The sequence below is a fragment of the Sander lucioperca genome, chromosome 2, assembly GCF_008315115.2.
Source record: "Sander lucioperca isolate FBNREF2018 chromosome 2, SLUC_FBN_1.2, whole genome shotgun sequence".
Taxonomy (NCBI): Eukaryota; Metazoa; Chordata; class Actinopteri; order Perciformes; family Percidae; genus Sander; species Sander lucioperca.
In genome coordinates this window covers 34457019-34484450 of record NC_050174.1, presented here as the reverse complement: position 1 = coordinate 34484450, position 27432 = coordinate 34457019, and the positions used below count along the sequence as shown (strand labels likewise).

Sequence of the window (27432 nt, the reverse complement as noted above, 5' to 3'; positions counted from 1 at the left end):
TTAAGCAGCTGTAGGAAGGCATTCGGAAATGTCAACAGATGAGGCATCAGCTCACACGGGGCAACAAGCGCACGTTAATAAGTTGTTTAATTTAAAATGTTCAATGTGTTAACCTTTCCTGCTTGCTTCGATTCCGACCGTGGTCAGAAAACCAGGGGAGACTGGTTACCTCCAGGGCCGACGTTATATAATGAATAACGTTGAGGTTAAAATCCCGTTTCTGGTGAGCAGATGAATGAACTTGGCTTTCAGTCGGGAGTTTATCTCGGACACCGCACACACTGTGTACAAAACGTAAACTTAATCCACCAACTCTGCTCCGGTCGCATCTACACGTCTGCTTCCTCTTTCTCTATCTCTCTTCTGCCCACTTTACACACACACACACACACACACACACACACACACAGTGTGTTTCACTATCTTTGTGGGGACCCATCATTGACATAATGCATTCCCTAGCCCCTTACCCTAACCTTAACCATCACAACTAAATGCCTAACCTTAACCCTTACCCTCACCCTAACCATAACCTAATTCTAACCCTAATCCTAAAACCAAGTCTTAACCCTCAAACAGACCTTTGAATTTGTGGGGTCCAGCATTTTGGCCCCACAAAGCTGTCAGGACCCCACAAGTATACTGGACTCCCGGTTTTTGGACCCCATGAATATAGTTAAACAAGAACACACACACACACACACACACACACACACACACACACACACACAAACCTGCAGTGATGCCTGTCATATTTGTGACAAACCGCCCATAAAATGCACTTTTGCAGTTGGCAAAAATGAATTGCAGCTCCTACTTTGTGTTTGTGCCCACCCAGTACTTTTTTTACCTGTTGAAATACAGTCAGTTTTCCAGTTTTTGGTCAGACCACACACACACACACACACACACACACACACACACACACACACACACGCACACAGAGACATGCATGCACACACACACACACACACACACAGAGACATGCATGCACACACACACACACACACACACACACACACACACACACACACACACACACACACACACACACACACACACACACCTGCAACAGCGAGGCGTGTCATATGTGTGCCGAGCCTCCATAAAGACGGACCAATCAGCGCCCGTGCCCTCTTCGTATAGAGCCAGGCGCCTACTGCAGAACTCTCTCCAGGCTACAGGCTCCAGCTCCTCCACCCAGACCTCCATCTACAGTTAACCCTTTCATTTCCCGGTCTGATTAAACACCCGTTCTGCACTGAGATGCAAAGCGTCTGCCTTCTACAAGTTGTTTCCACTTTATCTTTACTCATCCTATCCAAAGCACAGCCGGTGGTCGGATCCGGTCTCTCCTGTCTCAGGTCCAGTCCTGCTGCTGCACATGACGGACACACGCGCGTCACGTTCCTGCGAGAGGACGCAGCCGGTGTGCGCGCCCTGTTCCTCAGCCTGTGGTCCGAGGATGCGCGTCCGGTGAAATGCAAAGTGAACACGGACCCTCTGGTGACGGAGACATACCGCAGGCTTTGCAACAGAAGCCATGAAGTAACCCGGAGGTTTAATATCAGCGCGCTGTTGGCTCGGGATGCTCGCTTTTGCGCGCACGTCTCCTCCGCAGCGCCAAAGCTTTCCAGGCGCACCAGGAGAGAAGAGACAGCGGGGAGAGCGCGCAGGAAACGCGCCTGGACGTTCCCCGGCACGCTGTGGTGCGGCACCGGAAGCAAAGCGCTCGGATACGAACAGTTAGGTGAGCATGGCGAACCGTTTTTATGATTTTATGAATTTATGGAAGCATATTGATGCCATTACAAGGGCGTAACTTTGGGTTTAACATTGGAGAGGGTGACAGATCTCCATTTTTGAGCAAAATTGAAATTAAGTGCGTCAAATACTTCATTTTCTGCATTCTGGTGGATTTTTCTGCAACATTTCATGATGCAAATGTCTTTATTTATGTAACGGAAATTATAATAGATTTTCTTTTTTTTTTTTGGTTGGTTGCACTTGCCAGTTGTGATTATTGGAGCAGTTGTTACCCCCCCCCCATCTCCTCTGTAAATGATGCCTATGGCTGCCAAGACTGAAAACTTAAAACATATCAGTGTCACGTTTTTACATGAAAAGTATATTGTAATAAGATGTTTGGAAACACTATATAAGGTACACAAAAATGTAGGTATGGAACGAATGAGGAACGAACAGTGGTGTAGTCTATGTGATGCACAAGGTATACGCAATATACCCACTAAGAAAGCTCCAGGAATTCCATATACCCACTTAAAAATGCCCAATGACACGCAATAACATACTTTCCATTATAATTTTGATATATTTTGAATTGTCATCTGTGGTTTTTTTCTTTGCATAGGCTAAATAAAGGTACTTCCACCATAAATTGGTGCAAAAAATGTCTCAGAATGCAGGAAATGAAGTCTTTGACACACAAATTATTATTATAAGATATCTTCATGCTTTAACAAAATGTTTTTATGTTTTCAGAAGTGAAGAGGTTTTCACGTTTTAAAGGGGAACTACTGTTTTTTCCAACCTGGACCTTATATGTTCCTATGTTTCTGTGTCTAAGTGACTGATGGGAACAACAATCTTTGACATTGGTCCAGTATTAAGAGAGATCGCTGCAGTCTGTGAAACAAGCTGTAATGTAAGTTAATAGGGCAACGGTGCAGCTTGTATTTACCTTCACAAAAGTTCTGTTTTTGCCGCTGACAGACTCAGATTATTATTCTAAGTGTCTGACAACATTATGGAAAGGATCCCTACAGAGATAGACCTTTAAAACCTCTTTAAGACCTTTCTGTTTAACCAGAAACAGCTCTGAGGTCGCTAGCGCTAAACCCACCAGACTCCATTTAAAAAACCAATACTTTTAGCGTGTATAGAGCCAACATATTTTCACATGTAAATCTGTAAACTATGTGTTTATTTCAACCAAAGCTAGAGTTGTGATGGTTGGAAAAGTGGAAAGACGACCCAAAACGGCTTTTCATAGTTTAATTTTGTTTCTGACTTTAAATGACGTGTATTTTACGATGCTAAAATTACTGTTTATTTACATGGAGTCTGGTGGCTTTAGCGAACGAAATTTTGCAGATGTTTATATGTTTAAAAAAAATATCTTACTCTTTAACAGATGGGTCGACCTCCTTAGAAATCCTTTTCCATAATGTTGTCAGTCACTTAGACACAAAAACATAGGAAAATAGGGTCCAGGTTAAAAAAAACGGTAGTTACCCTTAAAAGAGATGTTTTCCGATATTACAACATGCAAACTTACCAAGTTATAACAAGAAACGTGTCACACAAAAGTTTCATGTCACAACAATAAATGATGACGTTATTACGTGAAACTTTTCACGTTATGACACGGTAAATTATATTGTTGTAACATGTAGACTATCCTGTTCGAATGAAGACGCGGTACAACATTTTTCAACTTTCTGCTAAGATATATGGGACTTGTTTTGCAACGAAAATGCGGGGATTATGAAATCATGCAAGCCCCGCATATTTTGCGTGGAAATCTGCAATTTATGCGACGAAATATGCGGACTTTGGCTGATTATGCATTGAATTATGAGATTGCATAATCGTGTTATTATGGAGGGACTGGGTAGAGCAGGCGCCCATATATAGTAATTTACTCCAGGACGCAGCGGGCCCGGGTCGTTCCCCCCTCTCTCTCCCCTTTCATGTCTTCAGCTGTCCTGTCATTAAAGGCCTAAAAATGCCCAAAAAAAATCTTAAAATAAAAAAGGTTGAAAAGAAGTGACAACAACATCAGGAAAAGCCACAAAAGTGTCGAAAAAGACGACCAAAACGTTGAAAAAAAAGTTTTCATTTTAATTTTTGACCTAGAAAAACTAAGTGGCATGGTCGAAGGTAGACAACACAAGGGGTTAAATGAAAGCTCTTATTTTTTACATCTTTCCTTTTCAAATGTCTTTGAAGCTTTTTGATTTGAAATGAGGCGAGAGAATCTCCTCTTTGCTGTCCTTTGACGTGTGAGTGAATTCAGATCTTGTTCTCCGGCTCAGGGATGTTTGAGAAAGCGGACGGATGCTGCCGGGAACACGACCACTGCCTGCACATCATCCCATCTTTCACGGTGAATTATGGCGTCTTCAACTCTCACTTCTTCACCGTCTCACACTGCCACTGTGACCAAAGGTAGGCCTGTGTTACAATTATTACATCCTTGTGTAATCGCAACACATTCTCAATCCCAAATGCTTGGTCGCTTGGTCAGGTGCCTTTGGCGTTGTTATTGACGCTAAAAGTCTCCTTTAGCATTAGATCTATCGGGACTATTGCCGTCACTTTTGACGCAGTTAGGTTTAGGAAAAGATGGTGGGTGGGCTAATAAAAGGTATGTTTACATGAGAGGACAAGAACTGGACAGTTTAGTTAGGAAAAGAAGAACAGGACAGTTGGATTTCAACAGGTTCTCACACCCATCTCGTAAAATACGGACGCTTGGTCAGGTGCCTTTGTTGTTCTTATTGACGCTAAAAGTCTCCTTTAGCGCTATAAGTAAACGTCTTGGTCGGGACTATTGCCGTCCCTTTAGCGCTATAAGTAAACATGCTTGGTCGGGACTATTGCCGTCTCTTTAGCGCTATAAGTAAACGTGCTTGGTCGGGACTATTGCCGTCTCTTTAGCGCTATAAGTAAACGCGCTTGGTCAGGACTATTGCCGTCCCTTTAGCGCTATAAGTAAACGTCTTGGTCGGGACTATTGCCGTCTCTTTAGCGCTATAAGTAAACGCGCTTGGTCGGGACTATTGCCGTCTCTTTAGCGCTATAAGTAAACGTGCTTGGTCGGGACTATTGCCGTCTCTTTAGCGCTATAAGTAAACGTCTTGGTCGGGACTATTGCCGTCTCTTTAGCGCTATAAGTAAACGTCTTGGTTGGGACTATTGCCGTCTCTTTAGCGCTATAAGTAAACGCGCTTGGTTGGGACTATTGCCGTCTCTTTAGCGCTATAAGTAAACGTCTTGGTCGGGACTATTGCCGTCTCTTTAGCGCTATAAGTAAACGCGCTTGGTCGGGACTATTGCCGTCTCTTTAGCGCTATAAGTAAACGTGCTTGGTCGGGACTATTGCCGTCTCTTTAGCGCTATAAGTAAACGCGCTTGGTCAGGACTATTGCCGTCCCTTTAGCGCTATAAGTAAACGTCTTGGTCGGGACTATTGCCGTCTCTTTAGCGCTATAAGTAAACGTCTTGGTTGGGACTATTGCCGTCTCTTTAGCACTATAAGTAAACGCGCTTGGTTGGGACTATTGCCGTCTCTTTAGCGCTATAAGTAAACGTCTTGGTCGGGACTATTGCCGTCTCTTTAGCGCTATAAGTAAACGTCTTGGTCGGGACTATTGCCGTCTCTTTAGCGCTATAAGTAAACGCGCTTGGTCGGGACTATTGCCGTCTCTTTAGCGCTATAAGTAAACGCGCTTGGTTGGGACTATTGCCGTCTCTTTAGCGCTATAAGTAAACGTCTTGGTCGGGACTATTGCCGTCTCTTTAGCGCTATAAGTAAACGTCTTGGTCGGGACTATTGCCGTCTCTTTAGCGCTATAAGTAAACGCGCTTGGTCGGGACTATTGCCGTCTCTTTAGCGCTATAAGTAAACGTCTTGGTCGGGACTATTGCCGTCCCTTTAGCGCTATAAGTAAACGTCTTGGTCGGGACTATTGCTGTCCCTTTAGCGCTATAAGTAAACGCATATTTGGTCCCTTTTGACACAGTTATGTTTAGGAAAAGGTCGTGGGTGGGCTTACGGTTCCGTGACATGCGGGAACTACGGGACGATTGGGTTTAGGAAAGGGTTGTGGGTGGGCATACGGTTCCGTTACACATGGGAAGAACGGGACGGTTAAAGAAAAAAGCGACTATAGCAAGCATGACAAGCAGGATGTGAACCCCGCTCTCCTGGGTGAAAGTCCTGTGTTTGACCCATCCACCCCCCCAACCAACCAACCAACCAACCTCCTTACATACTACTCTCTAAATCCTCTCTAACTGCTGCTCTCCCCGGTGCGTTACACAAACACGCTGAAAGACGCCTTTTTCGTCGCATCAGACGCTGACAGCCACTGTCCAAACGTCCTTATTTTACGAGTTCGGAATGAGAACGGATTGTGGGTTTAGGTAAAGAAGAACGGGACGGTTGGGTTTAGGTAAAGAAGAATGGGACGGTTGGGTTTAGGTAAAGAAGAACGGGACAGTTGGGTTTAGGTAAAGAAGAACGGGATGGTTGGGTTTAGGTAAAGAAGAATGGGACAGTTGGGTTTAGGTAAAGAAGAACGGGACAGTTGGGTTTAGGTAAAGAAGAACGGGATGGTTGGGTTTAGGTAAAGAAGAATGGGACGGTTGGGTTTAGGAAAAGAAGAATGGGACGGTTGGGTTTAGGTAAAGAAGAACGGGACAGTTGGGTTTTGGTAAAGAAGAACGGGATGGTTGGGTTTAGGTAAAGAAGAATGGGACAGTTGGGTTTAGTAGAAGAAGAACGGGACAGTTGGGTTTAGGTAAAGAAGAACGGGACAGTTGGGTTTAGGTAAAGAAGAACGGGACAGTTGGGTTTAGGTAAAGAAGAACGGGACAGTTGGGTTTTGGTAAAGAAGAACGGGATGGTTGGGTTTAGGTAAAGAAGAACGGGACAGTTGGGTTTAGGTAAAGAAGAACGGGACAGTTGGGTTTTGGTAAAAAGGAACGGGATGGTTGGGTTTAGGTAAAGAAGAATGGGACAGTTGGGTTTAGTAGAAGAAGAACGGGACAGTTGGGTTTAGGTAAAGAAGAACGGGACAGTTGGGTTTAGTAAAAGAAGAACGGGACAGTTGGGTTTAGGAAAAGAAGAACGGGACGGTTGGGTTTAGGAAAAGAAGAACGGGACAGTTGGGTTTAGGAAAAGAAGAACGGGACAGTTGGGTTTAGGAAAAGAAGAACGGGACAGTTGGGTTTAGGAAAAGAAGAACGGGACGGTTGGGTTTAGGAAAAGAAGAACGGGACAGTTGGGTTTAGTAAAAGAAGAACGGGACAGTTGGGTTTAGGTAAAGAAGAACGGGACAGTTGGGTTTAGGAAAAGAAGAACAGGACAGACAATTGGGTTTAGGTAAAGAAGAACGGGACAGTTGGGTTTAGGAAACGTGACACGCAGGACACGATCCCCGGTCTCCTGGGAGAAAGTCCTGTGTTGTTTGACCCATCCACCCCCCCAACCAACCTCCCTATGCGGATTTTCGGGCTTTTCATACTACTCTCTACCGTTGTCTCTCTTAATACTACATCATCTTCAAGCGCTGCGTAGCTGCTGCTCTGCCCGGTGCGTTCTACACACGCTGAGGGGTGATTATTGCGTCGTATCTGACGCTGACAGCCACTGCCCAAGCGTCAGTATTTTACGAGTTGGGAGTTAGGCCTTCCTCCACAGCGCTGCAGAGGAAGGTCCGGCTAGTCCACACAGCATTCCTGGATGGGATGGCATTTCTTTAAACCAATCACAATCGTCTCGGGTGGCGCTAAGCGCCGGACGGAGCCACGGTGCCTCTGCTAAATAGCCTCGGGAAGGAACTTCCAGGATTTCCAGAAAAATTAAACATGGTCGATATAGACTACTTGTACAGTAATAGTTGGAATCGTTACAGCTCTTACCAAAAGGTGAGGCTCAGAACGAACGACCCCGGGCGTCCAATAATGAGTCAGAAATCCAAGAATTTACCGCCATTCTTGGAAACTTCTTGAAGCAGGAATTCCCATCTGCCCCTGAGCCGGCGCCCGGCGTGGACGGTCGTGTCAGGACAGACCCGCACCGAGGCTGGATTTATGAGTGAGTTTAAAACTCTCCCCTCAGGCCGTAGATTCAGAGTACTTCGTCTCAAGAGCAATTCCCTGTGGGATAACGCAGTTTAATTTGCATAAGTTTTAGAGATTGCTGCTATTGTGTCAAACTGTGTTCTGTATATTGTATGTGTGCATTTTAGGGCTGCAACTCACGATTATTTTCATCGTCCATTATTTTCAGGATGAATGGATTAGTTGTTTGGTCTCTAAAATGGTGCAAAATGTGGATCAATGTTTCCCAAAAGTCCCAAGACGACGTCCTCAAATGTCTTGTTTTGTCCAGAACTCAAAGATATTCAGTTTACTGTCCTAGAGGAGAGAATAAACTAGAAAATATTCATATTTAACAAAGGTTTATTCTGTGTTTTAACTCTTCTGCTACCTTTACACGTGGCCGGCTATTTTCATAAACAGACATTTCAACCTCTCCGTTTTCAAAAATAACATCGTGCACAGCTGACTGTTTTCAGAAAAGTCTTCGTTGTACCTGTGTGTATACATGCCGCTAATGTCGCCAAGAGCACGCCAAACCTGTAGGTGGCAGAGTAACGAGAAGCTCAAGCCCACGTTAGCCAATCAGAATCCCGAAAATAGCAACAACAGCAACAGCAACGAATCCCTTCCTCTTCTCTTCCTCAATTCCTCGGCTGCCTAAACCTCCGTTTGTCTTAGTTTAAATGCAAACGTGCAAACAAAGATTTCCAAAATCTCCACTCTGGCCAGAAGTTTTAGAAAGACTCGTTTTCAGAGGCGAATTCTCCGTTTGCGTGTAAACGAAGGGCACAAATGAAGGGAAATGTCTTCGTTTTTCAAAATAACCATGTACGTGTAAACAGGGTATAGAAGATAGTCACATTGAACAAGCTGCATTTTTTTTCCTTCATAAAAAATGACTCAAACTTCCATTATTATCCATTAATCTTTGCAGCTGTAGTGCATTTTTAAACTTACTCATCTGACTAATGAAAGTGTGCTACTCTCTGGAACGCCAGTCTCATATTATTCTGTCACTTTGCCAATAACCCATTTAAGCAGAAGAACCAGTGTGAAGTTACTCTTCATCCTTGAGTAGCCTAATAAACTGGCATCAGCCCTCTGGGTTAACTGTGGATGTCAAGAGTCAACACGTTACTCTCTACTTGTTGTCTTTTGCTGTGCTTCTTTTAACACATGCAGATACATCTGTTTAAAGGGTAACCTTGGTTTTTGGAGCCTATTTTCCCATGTTTTTGTGTCTAAGTAACTGATGGGAACAACCATCTTTAAAATTGGTTCTGTCAGCAATGGCGAAACAAGCTGCAATGTAACGTTAACGGGCAAATGTTCAGCATCAGTCAGCGTCCACTAAAAGTTCTGTTGTTGCCGCTGGCAGACTCAGATTATTATTCTAAGTGTCTGACAACATTATGAAAGGATCCCTACAGAGATAGACCTTTTACTTAAAGAGTAAGATCCTTTTAGTTTAACATGAAACAGCCCCGAAATCACCATCACCAAACTACACCAGACAAATAATTAGCACTTTTATCATCGTAAAACACACTTCATTCAAAGTCGACAGAAACTAAATAAAACTATCAAAAGCCGTCTTGGTTCATCTTTCCACTGTTCCAACAATCACCACTCTGGTTTGGTTGAAATAAACCCTTAATTCATCCATTTACATGTGGAAATTATGCTGGCTCTATACACGCTAAAAGTCCTGATTATTTACATGGAGTCTGGTGGAGTTTGGTGATGGTGATTTCGGGGCTGTTTAATGTTAAACAAAAGCATCTTACTCTTTAACACAAAGGTCTATCTCTGTAGGGATCCTTTCCATAATGTTGTCAGACACTTAGAATAATAATCTGAGTCTGTCAGCAGCAAAAACAGAACTTTTAGTGGACGCTGACTGATGCTGAACATTTGTCCTATAGGGTTACATTGCAGCTTGGTTTATGGCTGCCAGTTAAAGCCTTCATGCTCAAAACTGGACCAACTTCAAAGATTTTTGATTTTTGTCTAATCAGTCACTTAGACACCAATGCATGGGAAAATAGGATCCAGGTTGGAAAAAAAGCCCGAAATTACCCTTTAATTCTCTCTTTACATCTAGTTCTGACAGCTGCATGTGTAAAATGTTTGCCCTCTATCTCTTTTGAACTCTTAGCGGTCATTCCCAAGTACTGGAAGACACTTTTTCTAAGAGCATATTTGTTGTTAAAAGCTGCTTAGACTACCCTAAAGATGTAGACAAAACAAGGCAACATTCAAGGATATTTAGCGACTATGTGCGTGTTTATTTGACCTCGGCCTGTTCTTTCTCTGTCTCTTACCAGGTTTCGGCAGTGCCTTCTCGGTGTCAACGACACCATTTCCAGCATGGTGGGCTACAGCTTCTTCAACATCCTGCGGGTTCCCTGCTTCGAGCTCAAACAGCAGAGGCGATGCACCGAGATGTCCTGGTGGGGAACGTAAGAGACACACTGATTATGTTGCTTGAAGCTTAAACGCTCTAAAGACCTACTGATGCTGTTCGCCGAAGCTTAAAGGTGCCCTGCCACACAAAACCGTTTTTCCTTGCATTTTTTAAATACGTTAGGTCCATATGTGTTTGTGTTATGTGGTGAATGTGAAAATGAACGGCTACCTCCTCTGTCAGCTCTAGCCACTGAACAGAAATAAGCGGAGAAATCAGGCCAATTACAAAAGCTGGTCAGTCTGACGTGGTGTTGCCTGAGTTCATTACTATTCATGAGCTCGCCCAGTTGCGCTGGGTAAAGGATGCAGATAGCCAGGCTCTCACTGGCTAGCTGTCAGCCAATCAGAGTCGAGCAGCTTAGCTTGTTAAATATTAATGAGAACTGGTACAAATTGAGCTGAGTCTTCCTGCAGACTTTCTATACCACGCTAGAATGGCTTGAAACATAACCAAGGCATTTTTTCCACAAAAAATGTTACAAATGTTAAATGTGGTAGAACTTCAGACATTACCACAAAGTAATGAAATACTTGTGGCAGGGCACCTTTAAACGCTCTAAAGACACACTGATGACATTGCTCGAAGCTGAAATGCTCTAAAGACACACTGATGACGTCGCCCGAAGTTATAGACACCATTGTTTCCAGGACAACCTGGGCTATCAGGACATGTATGCTGCAGGGAAGTCACATGGATGTAGACATTGTTACGGGACTATAAAGACAAAATAAAATGAAAATTGAATCTCACAGAAATGTGTTAAAATCACACAGAGAACCGTAATGTGTAAAGCCCCTGACACACCAACCCGGCGGCCGACCGTCGGCAGAAAAGCCAGTCAGACTGATCAGTCGGCTCTCCGAGGTCCAAAAAAATGCCTCAGGACACACCGAAGAGACGCCGACTTGAGCGTGTAATACGTCTCCATAACAGCAGGCGGCACTAATCTGTATTGTCGCCCCAAAAATTTTAACCGGCAGCTGATTGGCCGCTCCCGGGCATAATGGCGGCTCGTTCAGAATACGATCTCATATTGTACTAAAATAGTTCACCGAAACGTGTTTCTGAAAACATTTTAAGAGAGAAATAGGCTGTGCAGTTGCTGAATCTGTCTTCATTTCAGATCAACAAAGCTCAAAGATTTTCGTCAGATTTTGAGAGACTCTAGTCATTTCCGGGTTAGCTCTCCACCAATCAGATGGGTCATTGAGTCCGACTGCCCGCCCTCCGATTCAACAAGTCAGGTCGGCCAAAATGAAGGCTGACGGCTCCTCCAACGGATGACAACACACCGAACAGACTCGAGTCACCGACCTCGCCAGACTGTCTGACGGCCGATTATCGGCTCGGTGTGTCAGAGCCTTTAGACTTTTGGCTTTTGAAAAATGTTCTCCCAAGTGTTGGCAATAAGGAAAACAAACATAAACTCTGTGCATTTGCATATTGTTAGACACAGCAGCAAGTGAAAACCATAAAACCAGACGTTTGTTCCACGGAAAGAGCAGGTAGGGTTGTGCGTGTAGAAACATGTCTGACACTCTGCCTAAACTCATGAACTTCTGAAAGGCACCGTGCCACACCTCCACAACTTCATCTTTCATGTCACTAACAAATCGTCTTACAATCAAGACATGATATATGGTTAGCCTACTGTAGCATTCTAGCATTAACAGAATTGCGTTGACAAACTACACTTCAATAACTATAATTCAAAGTGCTCATATTCTGCTCATTTTCAGGTTCATAATTGTAATTTGAGATTGTATCAGAATAGGTTTACATGGTTTAATTTTCAAAAAACACCATATTTTTGTCGTACTGCTCATTGCTGCAGCTCCTCTTTTCACCCTGTGATCAGGTCTCTGTTTTAGCTACAGAGTGAGACCTCTCACTGCTGTAACATCTTTGTTGGCAGTCGCACATGCTCAGTAGCTAGGTAAGATCACATGCTCAGTAGCTAGGTAAGATCACATGCTCAGTAGCTAGGTAAGACCACATGATCAGTAGCTAGGTAAGGAGCATGAAGCTAGTGCTGCTAGAGGTTAACTACTTCGTTCTCAATAGCAAAACACTGCTACAACACACACAAATTCACCCTAATCTACTAAATAAATTGTAAAGAACTACTTCCATGTCCCTGTTCTGCAGGTATTCCACGCAAAGTTGGAAGTGCGCCCTCCTTTAGAAGAAGTCTCCCGGCTAATCCTGCCTTGTACTACTGAAGTTGGAGAAACAGCTAGCTGATGTGGTATTAGCTAAAGTGGTTAGCACACACCAAATGTTTCGGCTTGTGACGTAGAAAGTCGTGCAGATATCAACCAGCTCACCCGGAGACTGAAGGCAGGACACATTCAGAAACTGTATCTCACTCTAAACAGAATGGATGGGTTTTTTTTTAAAGTTTGTATGTGTGTGGAAGCACCAGAGACACAAAATAACTCCCCAAATCCCAGAAAAAGTGATTTGTTTTTCATAATATGGGCACTTTAATACTTTGAATTGAGTGACTGATCCTTGAATTTCCACTGTGTTACTGTTATCATCTTCCAAGGAAAATACGCTTCAACATTACAGACCATTATCCTAAATAGCAAGACAAAGTGTTCCTCTTCTTACTTAAATAAATATGCAAAGGATTCTTTTCTATATAAGTAAAAAAGCAACAGCAGATAAGGTTTTTCTGTGGCTTGTTTTTGCAGCTTTTTTTGTTATTTTGACAAGAACAAAACAGGAGGCAACAGACAGGGTCATCGTAGGTTAAGTCAAAAACTTGAAACATGACACATGAAAAGCAGGAAATAAAAAAGAAACCATGTTACATTGCAGTATCAAGGTGTGCGGGTCCTTTGCGTCTATAATGGTTCTTTTGAAATCATAAAAAATCCTTACGATCTATGACTTTGATTCATGCAGAGCCAGGGTATTTTTTTAAGGAGGGAGAAGTCTTCTACTAACCTGACTCCACCAGATGGATTGCTTGGTATTTGCTCGGGATATCCATCTGGGAACTTTCCGTTGGAGAACTTTTGGGAAGAGGCGAAAATCCTGGTTAGCTGATTGGATAAACCATCTGTCTATCACCACCTATGTTGGTGATGGACGGGCTAAATCAACCAATCAGATCAACGATATATTCCGAAACCAGTCGGGAGAAGAGCAAAAACATCTTTTCCTCTGAGAAAAGCCTCCAGTGCCGTTTTTTGCTCTTCTTTCAATATAACGGATAAAACTTGCGTGATAGCTACGCTCATCTCATCCGTGGAAGCCGCCACGTTGTTTAGACTGAACAGTCGCTTCTCGTTGCGTCACACCTAAACCTGCCTCAAAACCAACGCTGATTGGTCGCTCGTTTGGCGAACGGCTCCAAATTTTCGATGTCTCAAGATGCCAGACTGATCTGCGAGTGGAAAACTGGAGCTCGCGAGATCATGACGGTCTCACCAGGCTAGGGGCCCTCTACTACATACATATATTGTATAAATTGAATTTGCATAATAAACTGGGCCTACGATAACATCTCTCACGAGGCTAGTCTTCCACTCATTCAAAGGCTAAAGTGGCGTGAGCGTGTCAGCTGCGTGGCGTGTCCGTTTTTATTTCGGCTCCCATGGTAACAGGTTAGAGCGTGCACACTGCCTGTGTGACACGCACGTCTCAGGCGAGACTCGAGCCGCTCCGAAAACGTGTGCATGCTAGAAATAGGACCAACGCCTATTTTTCACGTGACACGCAAGCATTGTTCCAGGCAAAATAGAATAGGAAAAGATGTTTAAATGTCATTTTGACACAAATACATTTAATAAATGACATTTTCATGTTTGAAGGTCTCTAGGTTTTCACATAAATGCAGATATAAATGTAATTAAAAATATATATATATATATAATAACTATCGTTTTTTCAAATATTGCACCTGTAAAAATAAATATTGACAATAATACAATATTGACCAAATAAAGTTGAAGAACACGCTATTATTTCATTTTATCAATGGGAACCATCCATGTGTCCGGACGGCACACATGGATGAAGGCTAGCAGCAGCAGCAGCCACGTTTCTGGTGTGTAAAGACATAGAAAACGCCACGCAGCCGCCACAGAACAGAAACGCCACCCTCACGCCACGCAGTCAGTGTGCAGGAGGCCTTACTTCCTGCTTTGCTCCCGTCAGAACTACTACAGCCACTAGAGGGCGCCGTCACTAGAAACCTAAATATAGGTTGTAATTGCGGCTTGAACAATCGACCTATGGGAGCGTTTTTGGGGCAGTTGGTACGTTTCCCAAATTCATAACACTGAAATTAAAATCAAGCTCTTTGCTGATTATCTGATCTCTGTTGACACTGTGAGCAAGTAAGAAGAAATATGAGGGACATTCCCCCAAAAAATATAAAAAAAATAACCAGCAGATATATCACCACCATATTGTTTTTATTTTGCATGTTATAAAGAACTCCACGGCTTGGTTTTAACATGCATGTTTCCTCTCTGCAGGTGTAAAGTCACCAAAAAGGCTCCCTATGCCGTCTTCAAAAGGCCGCTCCGTTACAGCACATCCGATGTTACAAGCAAACACAGAGACAACACTGAAAGCAACACGCTAACAAGCAGCGAGAAGCAAAGAATCATCATCAACCCGCACAGAACGTCACCCAAAATTGAACACGGATGCTTCAGAGACTCGCCCAGAGGAGACCCTTTCTTCCTCAGAAGGACGAAGGAGAAAGGATGTAAAAGAAACAGGAAACCGTACACGGCAGCACCGACGACTCCTTCAACGAACGCAAGTCTTTTTAATACGTCTCAAAGTAGCGCATTGATGCCAAATAACAAAAGAGTTGGCAGAAAGAAGAGCACCCGAAACCGTCTGTCTGCTTACCCCAAACACAGAAGCCAAGTTCAACCACAGACCCCCAGAAACTCTCATCCACAAGCAACATCTGTAACACAGCAGCCAGCAATTCATCTGCACTCAAAAGAAGCCGTCACAGCAGCGACTAAAACGGGCAAAAAAGGCAAAAAAAGTCCAAAACAAAGTCGTTGTTGTGGCGTCAGGATGCCCCTGAGAGGAGACTCTTTTCAGCCTCGTTGTTTAAGTTGTTTGACAGATGTTACACCGACTCCGTATGGATTCCCAATCAATCAGCGAAATCAGACGACAGCCGGGACTCTGAGGCTTGACCAGACAACCGAAATGGCCAAACGGGACACTTTGGAAAGACTCTGGAGCACAGCTACTTCTGCAACGCCAGCCACAACTAAACCAAAGAAGGCAGCCTCCGTTCCAAAAGATGGTGAGAAGAGACGTAACGATTAGTCGACTAAGGGCTCATGCACACTGGCTGCGTGGCGTGAGCGTGGCGTGTCAGTTGCGTGGCGGCTGCGTGGCGTTTTCTATGTCTTTTCACACCAGAAAGGTGTCTGACGCGGCGCTGCTGCTGCTGCTGCTAGCCTTGTCTGGACACATGGATGTTTACCATAAACATAAACATATACTGATCTGATTACAGCAAAGACAACGTCGGCAGTATTGACGGCAAAATAGGCTCCAGAATATTTCTTTCTGTATTGACAGGTGCAATATTCGAAAATCGATAATTATTTATTATTATTCTTTAAAATACATTTATATCTGCATTTTTTATCAAAACCTCATTTATTAAATGTATTTGTGTCTAAATGACATATAAACATTTTTCATATTCTATTTTGCCTGGAAACGCTTCCAACACGCTGGCGTGTCACGTGAAAAATAGGCGTCGGTTCTATTTCTAGCATGCACGCGTTTTCGGCGCAGCTCGAGTCGCGCCTGAGACGTGCGTGTCACGCAGGCAGTGTGCACGCTCTAACCTGTTACCATGGGAGCCGAAATAAAAACGGACACGCCACGCAGCTGACACGCTCACGCCACACAGGCAGTGTGCAGGAGTCCTAAGTCGAATGACAGAAAAATCCAACTATTTTGATAATCGAGTAATTGTTAAAGTCATTTTTCACGTAAAAATAACAGAAAGTGCTCGTGAGGTTTTTCTGCTCTTTTCCGTTTTATATCATATTAAACTGAATATCTTTGAGTTGTGGACAAAACAAGACATTTAAAGACACATCCGCTTGGACTTTGAGAAACTGGGATGGACATTTTTCAATATTTTCTGACATTTTTATAAACGATTAATTGAGAAAATACACCGTAAGAAAAAAATCTGTAGAAAAACTGATAATGTCCTGGCAGAAAAATTACCAGTATACCTTTTCCGTTAAGTTTACGGACATTTCTGTACGTCCGTTACATTCACGCCGTTGCCAAATGAGTTGCTACAAAGCTAATTAATATAATAATTAATATTCAGCTCCACACAACTCTCTCTGGATTTCTCAGTAGGACTATGTTCAGAAGATTGTGGCGTCCGGTGACTTTCCCGCGCAGAAACTCAAGATAATGACCTCTTCTGAAGAGTCCTAGTAGCCTCCTTGGCTACTAGCAACTGTGTGGAGGAGTTGTTGTTGTCATTACATAGAATTCCTCATGGGGGCGACAGAAACTACGCACCAGTGATGTAGTCTACGTGATACACAGGTATACACAGTATTCCCACTCAGAAAGCTCCAGGATTTCCATTTACCCTCTTAAAAATGTGCAATGACACGCAACAACATACTTTCCATCATATTTTTGATATATTTTGAATTAAATAAAGGTATTTCCACCGTAAATTGGTGCATAAAAGTGTGTCAGAATGCAGGAAATTAAGTCTTTGACGCTCAAAATTTCCCTGCCGGAGGACACCCACACCCCCAACTATGATAAGCCCCCCTCCACCCACCCTCAATGGCCCATTCTGGCCCATATATATAGGCCCATACATATACAGTACAGTATACCCACTACAATACATTAGACTACACCACTGCTACGCACTATAGCTTTAACAGACATTTCAGTTAATCCAAAAATCATTACAGAAAATTCCTTCATACTAACACAATATATTAGTCCGTATTTCTACGGACTTTTCTAACAGTGTAATCGTCAGATTAATAGAAACTAATCGTTGAGAACAGGCTCAACTAACTATTATTTTCATTCTCGATTAATGAGATGAATGGATTAGTTGTTTGGTCTCTAAAATCTCAGAAAACGGTGAAAAATGTGGATCAGTGTTTCCCAAAAAAGCCCAAGATGACGTCCTCAAATGTCTAGTTTTGTCCCCAACTCAAAGATATTCAGTTTCCTGTCCCAGAGGAGAGAAGAAACTAGAACAATATTCACATTTAACAAGCTGACATCGCAGAATGTTTAACAACTAATTGACTGGTCGAGAAAATAATCGCCAGAATAACCCACATGAAAATCATCGTTAGTTGGAAGCCACAGACGTTGTCCCCTCTGCAGAATAATGAAAGCCAGGAGCTGATGGGTAGTACGATAGCCCCAAGCATTCCCTCAGAGAGAGGCACGAAGCAAAATATGACATTACGTAACATGACAGGTGAGTGCATGCAGCAGGGCACATTGCAGAAAAAGAGGCTTCTCTTCAGTTCAACTACGCTAATAAAACTAATTATTTATTAGTATTTTTACATACCACTATGGAAAGGGCTCGCATCTAGAAAGGGCCAATACAAATTCCAGTGGGGTTAGTTTATCTCAAGGGTGTAATTAAAAAAAATTCAGTCAGTTTTTTGCGCGTTTTACTGTGAAGAAGAAAAGAACAATCCTCATGTTTTAGAAAGTGGAGTGGAAACTATCCAAACAGTCAATCAACTTTATTTCTTATTCTTTCTTTCTGACTTTCTGTTTTCTTTTTCCGATGTGTTTGTCGCTTTTTTTGATTCTTTTGGTTCTTTTTAAAATGTTTTTGTCACTTTTTTTTAAATTCATGGTCAATAAACCTAATTTAAATGACATTATACCTATTGTTTTTGTTTGAAAAAAGGCAGAAATTATGATTCAGAGGATGTTGAGGGAATCGCAGAATGTCAAAGTTCAGCCAGGAGACTAAAACCATTTAAACATTGTTTTTCAAATGCTATAAAATTGAATAAAACACCCAAAAATCGATATAAGTAATCATTCATTTTACCTGCGAAAAACGTTGCATGGGTTCCATACAACGTGCATGCATCCAAGTTATTTTGGGGCAATTTGGTTGTAAGAAACCCATATTTCTGATATAAAAAACTTTGTAAACAAGTTAAATTTGACCCAAGGACAACACGAGGGATACATAAACTGAATTGAATTGAACTGTGGATACTCTTTGATATTTTGTGAGATAACCAGTGTATATTTCTGACTCCTGCAGACAGCCAGCTGCTGTGTGGAAGCCTCAAACATCTGGATGAATGTAAATACAAAATCCATCCTTTGGAGAAGAAGTTTGACCTGCAGAACATGGAGTCAGAGACCGCGTACCACTGTGACTGCACCAGCCGGTAACATTACAGCATTTCTGCTTTTCTCTCAGTTCTTTCCCCATATTTGTATGTATTCACATAAGCAAATGTCACAGATGATTTCTCTTCTGAATCGTTCAAATATTACGGACGGGGCCAGCTGTATGAGTCAAGCCTCTGGCTCCAAGATTACAAGATGCAGCACCTGTATCCAGGAGATTTTGGCTTCATTTTGTCCAGTGGGAGGAAGTGGAAACGCGTCGTCCATCTTTGTTTACAGGCTACGGTTTCACCCTGTTTTTATAGCAACCCAAACCACAATCTTGGGGGACTGCTGATGAAATGTTGCTATCGAGATAATTCTGAGACAGTCAATCACTGTCCTTTGTCCCTTTTAAACAGGGATGCACCGAATCTAGATTTTGGGGGTTCGGCCGAATACTGAATCCACTGGTTAAGATTCTGCTGAATCCTCGTCCCATCCTCAGTCCATGAACACAGTAAACTCATTAATGAAGTAAACAGTGACTGTCCTTCCTTTGCCGTACCTGAAGTTGCTGCATTTTGGCTGCTGTCTGTAGATTCCTTCATCACAACTCGTATTCTTTCGGATGTTTGATACCAGATGTTGTAACAGCGGTGATGTTGTGTATAGTTTAGGGTCCTCGCCACCACCAGACTAATCAGCATTGCAGATTGAACATGTAGCTGGACTTGAATGGTCTTCTTTTGACTGAAAGTACTGCCAAACTACACTTTTTCTGCTCACCAGTTCCATTTTCACTTTACGCTCCACCTACGTAAACACCTTCCCGTAATCAACGGCGCCGTCATTACATTATATGTCATTTAGCTGACGCTTTTAACCAAAGCCACTTACAATTGCTACATATATCAGAGGTTGCAAGCCTCTGGAGCAACTAGGGGTTAAGTGTCTTGCTCAGGGACACATTGGTTGATGTATCGCAGTGGGAACTGAACCCAGGTCTCCCACACCAAAGGCATGTGTCATATCCACTGCACCATCACCACCGTTACGACCAGCATAGCACGCGTAATGCAAGCGTCAAAAAGCCCAATATTCAGCCAAATCCGAAGCCAAATCCTGGATTTGGTGCATCCCTGCTGTTAAATAAGCAAATAAATAAATACCAATAGTTCAGCATAACATCATTGTCACTCCTATTCTCCAACAGCTTTGCAACATACAGTTCATTGAGGGCAAAGAAACACCAACCAGCTTTTGAACCAATCCAAACTAAAAGTTATTATCCCAATAATCCATCACGACTGTGTTTGGCATTCCTGAGCTTCAAGGTTCGACCTGCAAATTGCTGCCTGTGAGATGAAGTAACCATGGCAACTTCATCATGTAGAAGGTCTGAACGAGGTTTTTGTTGTTTGAAAGAGCTTTTTGTTTTTAAGGCTCTTATCATGGTGGCGCCACTGAAAGTAAAGCTGCTTACAGCCCTGACGGTCTCTACAATCACAGTCTCTGTCATATGATATGATATATGTCATACCAAAAACATGACAATAGTACCCCCCCCACTACATATATTATCCCTTGTGTTGTGTTAGTGTCAAATTTGAATTTTCAAAATGTCTATATCAGAAATATGAGTTTCTGTGTGGCCAGGTTGGATCAGTGGTAGAGCAGGCGCACATATACTGAGAGGTTTATGCCTCGATGCAGAAGTCCAGGGTTCGAATCTGACCTGTGACAATTTCCTGCATGTCTTCCCCCTCTCTTTCTCACCTAGCTGTCCTGTCAAAAATTAAAGGTGGAAAAGCCCAAAAAAAAAGAAATATGAGTTTCTTGTTAATTACCTAATTTTTCATTAACCAAAAATAACACGGATGGATGATCCCATGCAACGCGTTTCGCGAGTACAACAAATGATCGGATCTCTACTCTCATTGAATTATTATTAATAATTAACTTTAAAGGTGTTGTAGGTAGGATTGGGAAGATCCAGGACTTAGTCAAAAAATTTTAACATCAACAACTTCTCAGTCCCTCCCTCCCTTTCCGCAAAAGCCCAAAACGGTCTCCTAAGCCCCTCCCCCCACAAGGGAGAATGAATGCGTGTGCATGAGCAGTGATTGACACGCAGTTAGACACCCCCCCTAGCCCTGATTGGTGCATCTGAACAGTTAGACACCACCCCTGGCCCTGATTGGTGCATCTGAACAGGGAGCGGTGGATTTTTGCAAATCTCACTCCAGGCTGTAGGTGGAGCCAGAGGAGCTGGATTTATTTTAAATGACCTGCTTCATGTAGTTCTACTGAAACATAGGGTCAGTTTCAGCAAATATGACAGAAAGTTAGTTTTATAAGTTGTACCTACTGCACCTTTAAAGTCTTTATTTAGGCAACCCAAAATGTTCCAGTTAACTTAGATGAAGTGAAAGTACACAGTGAGAGGGTCAGAGTCTAACAACAGCCAAAAACAAGTTGAGGTCTATTTTAATGTCCACTGTGTTAGCATGGTTAGCATTGCTAAGCCTCTGTCCTGACTGACAGGTCCAAAAGCATCCCCTGCTTTATCAGAATCAGAATCAGAATCAGAATCAGAATCAGAAAGGGCTTTATTGCCAAGTACGTTGCACATACGAGGAATTTGTCATGGTGTTGTTGGAGCATGTCACACATACAAATATAAGAAGGATAAAAAGAATATAAACAATATAAGTATAAACATATACACACAGTATGTTATATTATCTTATCACAGTATATTATCTTCTATTTTAAAATAAATGGGAGCATCATTTACTAAATGAACATCATGCTGTGTTGAAGAAGACTTGAAACTAGCGATTGAGACCATCAACTCATTATGAAAATGTTTACTGAGGTAATACATCAAGTGAGAAGTAGACTCATTTTCTCATAGACTTCTATAGAAACAGACTTCTTCTTGGAGCCAGTGGAGTCGCCCCCTGCTGGAAGTTAGAGAGAACGCAGATTTAAGGAGCGTCAGCGTTAGCTTCAACTTTTCAGACCCGGAAACTTTGTCCATTATTTGAACATTACATAGACATTTGTCTATGGAACCAGCACATGTATGATAAGATTATAATCACCCATTCCTCTCTGTAGCATGTAATAAATAAAGAGGAAGACCTTCACCCTCAGGCAGCTTTCTCTTTCTTTGTCTGTCTCTCTCTGAGTCACTCACAAATGCATTTTGCATACTGTATACGTCCATCACACTCTGTTGTTTAATTTGTTTCATTCCTGTATTGTTGCTCTTTATTCCTGTATGTGACGTTGTAAATGTCCTCTGCTTGTCTTGTTTTTATTATTATTTTACAGCTTGGCTGTTCAGATTAAAAGCTTCAAGCAACCCAGTGTTCTCCCCACGCTGCTGATGGATTTCGTGTCTCGATTCTGCTTCAAACTGCCGGAGGAGAAGAAATGCCAGCGCGGGACAAGGTTTTACGCTCTCATAAGCTTATTCATGTTAATCTAAGATATCTTTTGGGTACAGTAGTGCCAGTTGTGGGGGAAATTCAAATATAAGGAAACATAGAAATTACATTTCATGCCATTTTATGTGGTGAAATAATAGCTCAATGAGACCAAAGTTGTCTTTGACTATTTATTTAGCAACAAGCAATAAAGCAGAATATAACAAAGTAATTAATTAGTAATTCATAGTTTCAGCTGAAAGGATGGAGCTCTGTAGGACGGTCAGAGTCGGACCAAAAGTAGCTTAAATCTTCACATTTTATACTTTTGGCTTCACCTTTGACCCAGACGGGTTAAAGCATATGAGATGTTCAGTCTCGCATAGCCGGCTCTACCTCCACAGCGAGGAAGGTCTGGCTACACCACAGATGCATTCCAGCTGCAGAAACGATCCGACAAGTCAGTGTTTACAGATTGGTCTGTTTTCCGGTAAGAAATTTGGGCGGTTCGGTTTGTGTTTGGGCGCGGAAACGAACGGAACGGCACAACCAGAGGATCTGAAACGAAGTAGTGAAGATAGATAGGAAAAAAAACGTGGAGATATTTTTCGAGAGTAAGGTAAATGTAAATGTTTATATTTTATCTGCCAGCCATCAACCCAAACACATATTTTTAAAGGTACACTGTGTAGGAATGTCTCCCATCTGGCGGTGAAATTGTATTTTGCATTCAAACGAATAGTGCTCTCTAGCGCCTCGACAACATGTCTTCTTTTTCCGCTTTTTCGGCGACGAGGATTCCTTCTCCTGTGGCTCGGCATTAGTCTGATCCTCCATTATGAACTAAAGGGCAGTGACAAGCTCCTCTCACTGATCTCCTTCTCCGTCTCAGCTGGTCTCAGTCACGTGACGCCGGCTCTGAACGTGGATTAGCTAGACAGGTCGGCTAGTGCTCTATGTCCCTCTCAGCCATTATAGTTCTTCAAAATGGAGGAATGACATGGAAGCCTCCTTGGACTTGCCCGTCCAACGTAAATACAGATAAGAAATTCTTCGCTTCCGAGGTGAAGTCAGATCATTGGCAGAGGTGATTTTACACCAATGAGGACATATTTATGAACGACGACATTGATTTTAGCGTATAAAATACTTAAAAACACCACACAGTGTACCTTTTAAAGAAACATGGATGCTTAAATGTATTCAGCGGCGCTCATAATCTGTTTTATTTTCCCTGGAGAAATTTAAAATTGGCTAGTGGAAGATCTGATTGGCTGGTAATTAAAAAAATTTACTAGCCATGTTGGCTGGTGATTAAAAAAGTGAATTTAAAGCCCTGATTACACGTGTACCATACTTAACTAAAGATATACATTTGACACAACACCAGGGTCCTGTCTAATGTGTGTAATAGATTAATCATGTTGGCTTCTGTATCTGATGCTTATTTCCTGTTTCTCTTCCAGCTGTTCTGGAGGCTTCACTCCAGCCTCTGACCTACTTCAGGCACTTCAGCTGATGGAGGACAAAGACACGGCTGGGGTGCGAAATTCAGTCAATTACAGAAGACGAGGGATTCCTGCTCGGCTTTATAAGCGGTGCCTAAGGCTGGAGAGAGATGCACGCGTTATGGCACAGCGCACACGGTCTTAGACTGATGTCTATGCATCATGATCCAATAAGTTGGATAAGCTTTACATTTCATGCAGCGCTTTCTGTTTCTCAATGGTGTAAAATGGCGTAAAAAGGACTCAAACCATTTGAATATTGAAATAGGCCTGTATTTGTAAAATGCCATGAATGTAAAGGTTATATATTTATAAAGATGAGAGAAGTTGTTGATGTTCACATTTTTTGGCTAAGTCCTGGATCTTCCCAATCCTATTTACAGCACCTTTAATAACACAACAGAAAGAGAAAAATAAAGATGTGATTTAAGTAGATTTAAACTTTGAAGCTTCTGGCTTTAACAAGGTCTCGTTCTCTAACAGATGTGTTGTTGAGATGTACATGATTCCTAAAAATAAACATCCCGAAAAACGTGTGATGTTTTGAATATGCAGAAAGTTTGAACTATATAGGAGAATAATAATTTCCTTTACAAAGAAAAGAGAAGCTAGGAAAAGAAGCTCTTGCTCTTGTTTGGGCCCTACAACATTTTGATGTTTATGTTGGGGCAAGTTCCTCATTGGTAGTGTACACTGATCATAATCCATTTAGCTTTTTGCGTTCCCTTCAAAATCCAAATCAGAGGTTAATGAGATGGGCCCTGTTCTTACAGCCTTATCATTTGGATATACGCCATATTAGGGGCAAGGACAATGTGGTGGCAGATGCCCTGTCGTGTGCACCATACATAATGTTTGTCAGGATTGCCTATCGTTTTCATGTTTCATGAAATTTTCCAGTGCTTCCATGGATTTATGGCCACTGGATTATGTACATAATGCGCTGAACTGAATGGTGTTAGAGATGATATTAACATGGTCGGTTGTTTGATATAAAAATGTGATTTATTGTATCTAACAGTTTTTTGTTTTTTTTAAGGTCGTGGTGGGGCCTTGTTCTTGAGGAGGGGGGTGTGACGGCTCCTAGGCCTATTAAGTCCCTCTGGTTGCTGGAATCTGGGGATTGGCTAATGAGGACTGATGAGTGACACCTGGATCAACTGATTGCTCACATGTCTATAAATAGGAGTGCTTGGCCAGTCATTCTCTCTCCCTCCTCAAGGTTGTTTGGTTTGTTTGGATATTTGGTTTAGTTACTTTTGCGTTTTAGCGTTGATACATCTACAGACATCCATACATTACACACATTACTGATTAACTGATTGCATGTTTATTTTTGTTAATATAAATAAATTGGATTTAATTGAACAACCATGTGTGTCTCCACCTTTTGTCATGCCTATGAGCCAGGTCGTGACAATAAATACAGACATTTATTCCATAACTTGATGCAGAAAAAGCAGAAATTGTTGCATAAAAATTCACCAGAATGCAAGAAATTTAGTGTTTGATGCTCAGAATTTCATGAGGGACGACCCTCAGGATATAATGTCCTCCCCTCCAATGTTGAAACAAAACCTACGCTCTTGGTTACTATGTTTATAAAACATCCCTGATACAAAAACAGGTTCAATGTGCACATCACCTGCAATATCATGTTATAAACTCCAGCTCTTACAATGTGTTGCATCAGTGTTTGGGAGGCTTGAGACATAGAAACTGGATACATCAACTATTTGAAGTAAATTCAAAGAGCCATTCCGTTAGATATTCACAAGGTTTCAGGATTTAGTGGCCTTTGGATATGTTATTCTTTTCGTCATGGGCTCCATAAAAATGTTACACTGATGTTTTAAAATGTGAAAATGTTTTTTGTCACTTGTTTTGTTTTGCTTTTGTACGCTTTTATAGGATTATAATAGCCGTGTGTCACGTATGTTTCTGTGACACGAGGGACAAGAACGGGACAGTTGTCTGTTGTCTCTCTACATACTACTCTCTACTGTTGTCTCTCTACATACTACTCTCTACTGCTGTCTCTCTACATACTACTCTCTACTGTTATCTCTCTACATACTACCCTCTACTGTTGTCTCTCTTCATACTACTCTCTACTGCTGTCTCTCTTCATACTACTCTCTACTGTTGTCTCTCTACATACTACTCTCTACTGTTATCTCTCTACATACTACCCTCTACTGCTGTCTCTCTACGTACTACTCTCTACTGTTGTCTCTCTACGAACTACTCTCTACTGTTGTCTCTCTACATACTACTCTCTACTGCTGTCTCTCTACGTACTACTCTCTACTGCTGTCTCTCTACGTACTACTCTCTACTGTTGTCTCTCTTCATACTACTCTCTACTGTTGTCTCTCTACATACTACCCTCTACTGTTGTCTCTCTTCATACTACTCTCTACTGCTGTCTCTCTACATACTACTCTCTACTGTTGTCTCTCTACATACTACTCTCTACTGTTGTCTCTCTTCATACTACTCTCTACATACTACTCTCTACTGTTGTCTCTCTACATACTACTCTCTACTGTTGTCTCTCTACATACTACCCTCTACTGTTGTCTCTCTTCATACTACTCTCTACTGCTGTCTCTCTACATACTACTCTCTACTGCTGTCTCTCTACGTACTACTCTCTACTGTTGTCTCTCTACATACTACTCTCTACTGTTGTCTCTCTACATACTACTCTCTACTGCTGTCTCTCTACATACTACTCTCTACTGCTGTCTCTCTACGTACTACTCTCTACTGCTGTCTCTCTACGTACTACTCTCTACTGCTGTCTCTCTACGTACTACTCTCTACTGCTGTCTCTCTACGTACTACTCTCTACTGCTGTCTCTCTACATACTACTCTCTACTGCTGTCTCTCTACGTACTACTCTCTACTGCTGTCTCTCTTAATACTACGTAATCTTCAAGCGCCGCGTAGCTGCTTCTCTGCCCGGTGCGTTCTACATACACCCTGAAGGGGGATCTTTGCGTCTTAACTGACGCTGACAGCCACTGACAGCGTCCGTATTTTACGAGTTCGGATTGAGAACAGGTTGGATTTTAGGGGTACCAAATATATTAAATACAAGTGTTAGATACCACCAACCCTCCATAGGTTTGGTTCTACAAAAGACTAACAATACACATTTAACAATAAACACAAGAATACTCATTCAGTGTTAACCTACATTTTATTTATCACTGCACATGAATAATGTCCCCTCTTTGGGTATAAACGTGGGGATGAAAATATATGAGAATATTACCACAGTTACGGGGGCAAGGGAGGGGGGTCCCTGGCCACTCTTGCCCCCCCCGCCCCAGAACCGTCACTGCTGATCTGGCGAGAGTTTGTTCCTGAAAGGTCTGGTTCATGAGTTTTTACAGTGAATAACCAAAACATTCCCATTTTCCATCAGAAAAGTAATTTGTTTTTACATAAAAAAAGATGTAAAATGTATCTACATGTATTGTAACATCACACATATTTAGGCTATCTTTTATTTAATAGATTAAACTGTTAAACTCAGGTTTAACAGTTTAAATATATTTCTTAAATTAGAGAAGAGGGAAAATTAGTTTTTAGGATTAGGTGTAAATATCCTTCATTTAACATATAAAAAGCCAAAAAATACACAAGATTTCATGTAAAATAAAAGCTATAAACTGTATTTTAATTATGAAAAAATACTGTATTTTACAAGTTATTTTACAGTATATTTTGACGCCCCAACTGCCGAAATATGACCGTATTTTTCAGAATCAAAAA

The 27432-nt window shown here is 42.0% G+C and overlaps 1 protein-coding gene across 2 annotated transcripts; it reads left to right on the top strand.

The window, feature by feature from the left end:
• The first annotated feature begins 1164 nt into the window (after positions 1–1164).
• On the top strand, positions 1165–23963 carry LOC116054373 (group 3 secretory phospholipase A2-like). Of its 2 annotated transcripts, none has more exons than XM_031305900.2 (7): positions 1165–1750; positions 4059–4191; positions 10182–10316; positions 14818–15617; positions 18630–18759; positions 22043–22162; positions 23604–23963. In XM_031305900.2, exons 1-7 carry the CDS (start codon positions 1267–1269, stop codon positions 23788–23790), a joined length of 1989 nt encoding a protein of 662 aa, XP_031161760.1. In that variant the 5' UTR covers positions 1165–1266; the 3' UTR covers positions 23791–23963. The 2 variants fall into 2 exon arrangements, with proteins under 2 accessions (XP_031161760.1, XP_035854899.1); XM_035999006.1 differs by having other exon boundaries at positions 14818–15633; positions 18628–18759.
• The last annotated feature ends 3469 nt before the right edge of the window (positions 23964–27432 follow it).